The sequence below is a fragment of the Stegastes partitus genome, unplaced genomic scaffold, assembly GCF_000690725.1.
Source record: "Stegastes partitus isolate 25-593 unplaced genomic scaffold, Stegastes_partitus-1.0.2 Scaffold1264, whole genome shotgun sequence".
NCBI classification, from domain to species: domain Eukaryota; kingdom Metazoa; phylum Chordata; class Actinopteri; family Pomacentridae; genus Stegastes; species Stegastes partitus.
The window spans coordinates 83,409-92,004 of NW_007578995.1; the positions used below are offsets into that span (position 1 = coordinate 83,409).

The 8,596-nt window shown below is 43.7% G+C and overlaps 1 protein-coding gene across 1 annotated transcript in view; it reads right to left on the minus strand.

Moving 5' to 3' along the window:
* Window positions 1–274: 274 nt before the first annotated feature.
* Window positions 275–8,596, minus strand: part of LOC103369283 (proton myo-inositol cotransporter-like) — a 113,572-nt gene continuing 105,250 nt past the window's right edge. Inside the window, exons 8-11 of the mRNA XM_008297960.1 lie at window positions 3,861–3,986; window positions 3,636–3,754; window positions 1,402–1,554; window positions 275–501 (exon numbers count right to left, since the gene is read on the minus strand). Coding sequence (XP_008296182.1) covers window positions 275–501; window positions 1,402–1,554; window positions 3,636–3,754; window positions 3,861–3,986 — 625 coding nt within the window. The remainder of the gene's footprint in view (window positions 502–1,401; window positions 1,555–3,635; window positions 3,755–3,860; window positions 3,987–8,596) is intronic.

Sequence of the window (8,596 nt, forward strand, 5' to 3'; positions counted from 1 at the left end):
AGATCAGGCGTCAGTTCACCTTCAATTCAGAGAATAAGCTGAACATTCACACTCCTGCTAAAGCGTCGCCACAGATTTCCTGAACTGACTGATTTGAAAGTGAACCAACCGACAGAAGCGAAGGGTCTTTTAATCTGTAATTCTTAGCCGCACACTGAGGGTAACTCCTCAGATCACACACAAAAAAAAGAGATAAATAATTCAGACCCAACCTCTCTGCATGTTTCAGCAAAGCAACGAAACACCCAGAGGGAGGTTACCAACGCCCCCCCCACTAGTCCACGTCTGACGCGTCGTTGTCCGATAGATGGTAGTTTGAACCTTTGACTCGAATGTACTCGACCTGCCGTCCTTCGTCCGAATCCGAGGCGCCGCACGAACAGAGCTGGTTTTCAAACAGCGCCTCGATCTCCTCCAGACGCCGGGCTTTAGTCTCTGGCAGGCAGCCATAGATGAAGACGAAACCCAGCAAGGCAAGGCTGGAGTAGAGGAAGAAAGCTCCTAGAATGAAAAGAACACACCGTCACAAAGGACAACCACCCACAAAGACATGAAAACACAGCGGCACAACTTTTTATAAATAAGTTTTTCCTCATGCGCTGCCAGAAAAAGAATCGCCGATGGTGACAGCAGATCCTACGGGCGGCTAATATTGGATGTGAACTGCCCACGCGCCTCGACGGAGATGTTTGTGTGCGCTGAAAAATGGAAATGTTTCGCCAAACTGAAATATTGCTTTCAAAACTGTCGGTGGCCATATGATAAATGTGGAGCATAAGCAACATGCCCCCCCGTCAAAGTGCCATTACAGCAAGGTTAACGGGAGGAAAAATAACTACCCAACACGACTCCAACGCACCTGGAAATAAGCGTTCGCACGGAAAGAGTGACAGAGGTTTAATGAGATTTTCCCGGCCATTGTGATATCCATTTTCTCCTTGTCAAAGCCGAATGACATTCTAAGGTTACAATCAAGTCTTTGCGTTATGCTAAATATCATTTCTATGATAATATCAGTACGTTTTTCCAGCTTTGACGGAGTTTTTTCTCGTCTCGCTGAATGATTGTTATCAACCAGATGAATGGGTGAATCGATAATTAACCCAGTGCGTCTCAGGATGCCTCCACAGTCACCCCTGATGGATCAATTTCTAGCTCCACGAAAGGTCAGCTCCCTCCTGTCTGAGGAGAAACCTGCTGCTGAGCCACGCCGACCGAGGAAGTATTCAAGACAGCTGGGGAAAAAAACTTCAGGGTATCCGTCAGCTGTTACCTGACTAGCTGGTCTTACCGTGGGGTATACGGTTGTTACCCAAGATCTGGTGTTGCTTAAGATGTGACGGAATGAGGTGAGGACAGGATAAAGGATGAAAAACTCCTTAAGCTAACTGGTTTGCTGACCGTAGTAGGTGAAGTACTGAGCCAGGTGCAGGAAGGTGAGCGACACCAGGATGTTGAAGGTCCAGTTGACTCCGGCGGCGCAGGCGTTTCCCGTGCTCCTGGCCCACAGAGGGTAGATCTCGGAGTTGATGGTCCACGGCATCGGACCCATACCTGGGAGAGAGAGGAACGAGAAATGAGAGGTGAGCCTGGTGGGAGATGGAGAGACGTTTTAGAACAAGAAGACAGATGGAGGAATATATTGTGTTTTTGTGAAAGGCTCCAGCTCGGAGATTGCATCCCTGCATGGAAATAACTGTTGGGATGTCAAGGGAATGGATATTCCAGTAGCAAGTTGATACCAAAGGCTCAAAACGGTACATATTTTATATGGTGCCGATGCAGGGCTGCCACTAACAAAGGTTTACATGTTAAAGTGCAAAATTGTAGTTAAACTGGAAGCTCCAACGTGATAACATGCATTTAAAAAGCAGCTTATTGTTTAAGTCATAACTCCAAGAGAAGTCTGAGTTTCTGTCTTTAACAAAAAGTTCAATCTGCACATTTAACATTAGACACAGAGCAGCTGATGCAGATGCTTTTCTTTGGTAGTCGCTTTGAATTCCATGTAAATAAAGCAGAATCCATAGTAGAGCTGCAGTCCTCAACTGTGGTGAGTGTTTCAGATGAAAAAGACGTCACAGTCGTAAAATCCGGAAGCAGCGGCTTTTAAGTGACTCCTGGTAAACATGTTGTCTTAATGTTTCAGTCACGATGTCCTCCTCATTCTGTCGTCTGACCACAGAAATAGAAAAATACGTAAATGAAAACAGCTTTATTGGTAATTTGGCTGCATTAACATAAAGTAGAAATGAGCACAGCGAGTAGGAGAGAAGCTTACTGCACCGAAACTGTGCTACAAACCAGGTTTTTACGCCCGGTGACAATCTGAAGTTCTCCCATACGTTAGAGTCTTTGGAAACTCTTACACTGAACTGAGTTGGACTTTGCTGTAGCTTCCAAATATGCATTAAAACCCCCAGAAAGTTGTTTTAGTAGATGATCAGGGAGCAGTTATAGGCGATCAAAAACTGTCACATTAAGAACAAAAGGCAGGAAACACATCAAACTTACCCAAGAACCTCAAAGACAAAATGTGTACACAGCATTCCGGCTCAGAGTGTTTCAGTTGTTGCATTAAATTAACTTGTCATCACAGTGTTCACTTCCTGAAGCGGGACTGTTTGTGAACTGCAGTAGCTCCATCTGTTGCAGCAGAGCTTCACGCCGAACGCTCACGGAGGCTGACGTTTTTTAAAAACCCAGATGAAAGTCCTCTCAAGCAAACTAGAGGTTTAGAACACAGTGTTCCTTCGTTTTAAACACTTGAAGGCTGTGTTTGGTTGGGGTTTTTTTTTTTAATCTTAACCTTCTTTCATACACTTACGACACCTGGAATGTTTTGCAACCATTTTTATGTGTCAGCATGCAGTAGAAATGTTAAAAAGCACTATATTGGTTTTAAATAACAGGAATGTTTTTTCCTCTTACTTTAAAGCTCAGGTTTAGTTTTTGGTATCATATCGGAACTGCTACCTAGAATTTCGATGGAATTGGTACCGACTGCCAAATTTCTGGTATCGTGACATCCATAATTCAAAGCTCTATTACGCAACTCACATTTGTAGTCACATCGACAGTCACGACAGAAACAGTAACGATGCAAAGAAGGTTGAACACAATTCATCTGCTTCTTCATCACTTAAAGCTGCCGATTAACAGGTTGGATGCTGTTACGAAGCCTCCGAGTCTGGAGCAAACCACACGCTTTGCTTTGCTCGGTCACATCCGAGTGTAAAAACCTTAATTTCCTAATTCTTTTCTTGTAGATACAGTAAAAGCAAGTCACACCTGTCTTTTTAATCACCAAACATTAAGACAAGCGTCGCTGGGATTAGGAAACTCACGGGGTTTGACTCAGAGGCTGTGTAAAGCATCCAGCTGATGTGGGAAGAGAGTTTTGTTTGTTCAGCTGAGTGTTTCATCAGATCGGCAATCCTCCCTGTGAAGGACACCTGAAGCCAGAGCTAGCAGGATTACCAAGGATCCTCACAAACCTTGTAAGCGCTGAAGCAAACACATCCGTAGCCGGGAGGATGACTTTGGTGTGTCGTTGTAGCACATTTGCACGCGTTTTACTTTTTCGTATATAACACGTTACCCTTCGTAAATAGCAGAAAACTTTATTCTCTTACCTGGAGCAAAGGCAGCCAGGTAGAACATGAGGCCCAGTAGAACCAGCCAGGAGTAGGAGGTGGGACAGTAGTTGTAGGCCCAGTAGGTGTGATCTCTCATCAGGGAGGAGTTGGAGCATCTGGAGGAGTTTCAAGGTGAAATGTGTCGTTTCAATTTTCGCATTCTAATCATAATCTTTTTTCTTTTTTTTCTTTCCCTGCCACGCTGCGCATCCTGTGACTCACCTGCCCCACGCTGCTTGCTCGGTGGAGGCCTTATTGACGGGAACGCAGGAGGAGGTGAGCAGCGCCGAGCTGTTCTCGCTGTAGCAGAAACCGCATCCAGGGTCCAGCATGCACGGCTCGCACAGCCTGTGAGCCCAACAGCACACGCATTAGCTGTAATTCACCTCAACGCGATCAATCAAACTGCACGTCGGCTCCTCAAGCCAACACATTCCTTCACTTTTTTTTATTGCTGTTCTTTTGACTTTGTGCTAAAGAATACTGATCATCTAAAACTTATACTGCATGCTACTAAATGACAGAAATCAGCTTCCCACCAGTTTAATTGAGACTTCCCTCATCACCACAATGAATTGAATGTTCCCCACATGCTGGAAGTAGTAAATCAAAATTAAGAGAAAAAAAATACGCTGTGTGTAGGATTCACTGTCATCTTTTTGTTTCTCTTCACGTCATATTTCATGAGTGAGTTTTTCATGAGCGGGTTTCAGACTCCCTGACAAGGCCGTGCTGTATTCTCCCAAGCGTTTTCATCCGGTTTGATGTTTTTTATGCCTGATGAAGCGCATGGGATGTGCGTTTTGTTTCAGAGGTCTATTTTTGCAGGCGGCAGCCTCCCTGCGTACGGGCCACCTTTCTCTAATTACACACCGAGGTCAAGGACTGAAATAGCGGCAGGTGTTTGTACGTAAATAATGTGGGAAGGTGAGGAGGGAGATGCGGCAACGTAGCTTTAGCTGAGACACAGTTTTAAAACGTACTGTAATATAAATGTACTCTGATCGGCCACAATAGTAAAACTACTGACAGGTAATTTCAACAGTTTCCTTGAGGTTTCCACCAAAGGGATCAATAAAGTTCTCTTCTATTCTATTCTATTCTATTCTAGTCTAGTCTAGTCTATTCTATTCTAGGTGACGTCAGTGACATAATACTCTGAGTCCCAAGACTCACAGGTGGGTTTAAAATGCAGTTGTTGTTTTTTTTTAATCACGAAAATGACACCATTTGTCAGAGCTGGAGAACGAATTTTCAACAGTCCTTGAATTATTCATCTGTGACATACCGTTCCATCAGAAAAAACAACTAAACCTAAATATAACATCCCAACATTTCATCAAAATCACTTCATTCTACATATTTCATTTAAAAAATAGCCAAAAAACAGACTGAACAGATTGTATAAAAACTAAAAATTCTGCAACTTCTTGGCTGAACTGCAGGCTGTGTTTACAGATCACACAAGACATTTTTGAGTTCTCCATATTCTAGTCATGGTTGTTTCCAAAGAGGTGCTGGACTTTATAGTGCAGTAAAAAAAACGAGGCCACGGTGAGTGAAGATACGACAGGAGCAATGAACAGAAGCCGCTTGGGGTTCAGAGGGTTAATTATCTCATTAGAATGCGATGCTCGGCTGAGAAACCTCGGTACCTGACATTTATGCAGACGCTGCTTTGACCCCAACACCTAAACATTGTGGCAGAACGAACACACCACCACAATCCTAACAGCTCACTTTACCAAAGTCAATGCAATCTGCCACACCACAAGAGCTGTTGAGGTATGGCTGGAGGAACCCAAGGTGTTGACCTCCAAACCCAAGTAAGAAGATGTGCTTGGTCTCCTTTATGGAGAAGGGAGTCAAATCCTGAATACATCCACCTTATTAAAAAGCACACGCATCGACTTTCTTTAAAGGTCAACATTTCGTTCACGAGGACCTTTCTCAAGACATATCAATCATAACATGACATTAACTACAGCTCATAATTAGACAGTCCACAGCTGTGGTAGAGGTGTATCCTGCACACTCAAGATTCCCTCAAAGCACATCTTTAATCCTCTTGATCTCATCAAAAGGAAAACACCTCTTCAAAGCAGCAGCATATGTACATATTACAAGACATAACCCGCATCTGCAATGCAAATGCCGCTTGAGTTTCCACAACCCTCAAATTTATCCAAATACGACGCTGTAACCCAGCTCGCTCGGGGAAAAGGAAGCAACAAATAAACAACCAGATGGTCACGGTTGAACCTAAGTTGATTGTGATTTTAATGAGAAGTGGGTCTTTTGGGATAACAAAAAAAAAAATTCAACCCAGATTACATAAAGAGGAACAGAGGGCGGTGGATGCAACTCAAAAAAAGATTAATATAAACAAAAGAAACACTTCTGTCTAGAACTTTTAAGCTCACCCACCTAATCTGTTTCACACCAGAAGAATTTCAATTCTAAAAAACTAAACAAAGCAAACCAAAAAGTTACAGGTGGGAGTAGGAGCCACGTCTGATGTCTAGACATTCACTTGGTCTGCAATTTACCAAGCTATACTTACCAAAAACCCTTTAACCAGACCCAGTGTCCAGTGACAAGTGTCTCATGCGTGTACCCAAATGTTATTCAGATCTACTCTGAACGCAGTCCAAGAAACACAAAACAAACACAGAGGCAAGCTGCTCACACTGAATCAAAGCTGCTCAGAGTGACAGGTGGCTTTGATGATGAGCATAGCTTGATTAAAGACCAATGTTGGGGTACTGGTCTAATCAGTACAAGTAGGAGAGTAGGAGCGGTCAAAGCAACAGGTTGAGCAGGGTCCAAGTGCAGACACCCATCGGAGACAGAGGCTTGCACATGCTAATTTACATATTAAACCGGGAAATGATTAATCATACCGAATAGGAAAATGAGCACAACAACCCAGTGCCTCAACATACATATAGAGCACAAAAAAAACCATTTTCAGGACCCACCGAAGAGACATATTTTATATTTGGTAGCAATTTCAACAGGGATGTTTCCAAAAGAACTTGCATTAATCAAAACAATCAAATAGAAAAATATTTAAAAGGAGGCAGGACATATCCTGACAGTACCACACAGAAGACGTCCATCTCTATACAAGATATTGTAATGGAAACTCTCTTTAGCTACGTTGTCCAGTTGCTTCTGGCTGCCTGGCAAACCTCCAAAGGAAGGCACCCAGCATGTGTCCTACTTGGATGCCCCAAGCACCTCAGGAGGCTCCTTTCGATGAGAAGAAGCAGTGACCCTACTTCGGACTCCCTTCAGACGTCCAAGCTCCGTACCCTACTTCTAAGACTGAGTCTACCAACCCTATGGAGGAAACTCATTTCAGCCCTATGTATCCACAACCTCATTCTTTCGATCACTACCGAGAGCTAATAGCCATATGTGAAGGTTAAAACATAAAGGTTGGGTCAGTTAAATGATTGGCCGCTAGCCTTCCTAGATCCCAGTTTGTTGAGTATCCATCCATGGGATGTACCAGAACAAGCCGGATCCATGGAGGCCTCATGCTGCAACCCACAGGACTCAAAGAATTTGCTGCCAATGTCCCAGTGCCAAACTCCTCAGGACAAACCCCAGAGGTCCAGTGTCGATGAACCATGATGTTTTGGTGGCACAAGGGACATCTAGACAGTATCAGGGAGGTGGTTTTAATGTTGGGGGTGATCTCTAGCTATGTATAGCATTAGCAAAGCTACATGATCTATCGCTTGATCAGTCATAGAAAATCCTGTTTGTTCAGTTTTTTTTTTTGTCGTTCTGTCCTGTACATGAATGCTGGACTTCCTTTCAAAATCGTCCCCATCTGCATTAATATTTGCTGAGGGAGCTGGTACTTTGGTAAATGTAGCGCAAACCTTAGTACGTCAATATCACGTACAGAAGCATTAAGTGCATACTTGTTCTTAGGGACTACAAAAGTTAGCTGGAGACTGTTTTCAACCAACACTGTCCCCTCGGAATAGTAACCTATGCAGAGCTTAAGTCATGACATAACAGGCCAACGTCTCTTCCATACAAACATCGAATGGAGTGTTTTCTTACTTCAGCTACAGAGACAGGCTTGTCGTAGTGAAACCCGAGTAAGAATCCATCCTTAAATGGGACATCCCATCCACATTGAGAGCCCGGCGGCGGCTCTGACGCTCTCCTGATGCTGCTGTGGTCAGCGATGGGATGTGTGGGAGCAAAGTGAACTCGATGAAGTCATTCTAGTGTGGTAAAAGCACTCATCTCTTCAAATTACCCCTGTGTTTGTGTGGTGCCGTGTGTTATGGTGTGTGGGCGCTGGACAGTGAGTCCATTAGGCGTTGTTTGTCGTTATGATGAAAGACCGACGTTACGCATGAGCTTCATCTCGTGTCGGTGTAAGTGAGAGTAAATTGGGACATAGAGGCATCTGATCTCTGCCTCGCATGAAAACACTCTCAGGCTCGCTGTGTGTGTGTGTTTGCCCTTTGTTCGCTGAGGAAGACAATGAAGTGAATTGTTGCTGGTTTTGGATGGGGATGACATAGCCATGAACAATATTTACACAGCCATTTCCATGACGACCCTTTGTTTTATTCAGTTGTTAATAAATCACCCAGGGGCCAGAGGAAACACAGAGATAAATGTGTGTGGAATAATATGACTGAGGCCTTTTGGAATATGAAGCTGTGTATTTAATATGCAGACAATGTGATGAGCTGATCTTCCAGGTGGGTGTAGATTACTAGTTCAGCTGTACTCTGCATATATAGCATATGCTGGCCAGTGTTGGGCAGTGACGCAGCACTTAGTTACACACTAGTGATGGGATTACTTTTTTCATTGATAAGTTGTGTAAAGGATTACAATTTGAAGTTTAGTAATCACATTACATTTAGTCCATTTATCTATCCATTATCTTCTGCTTGGTGTCAGCGGGCCAAGCAACA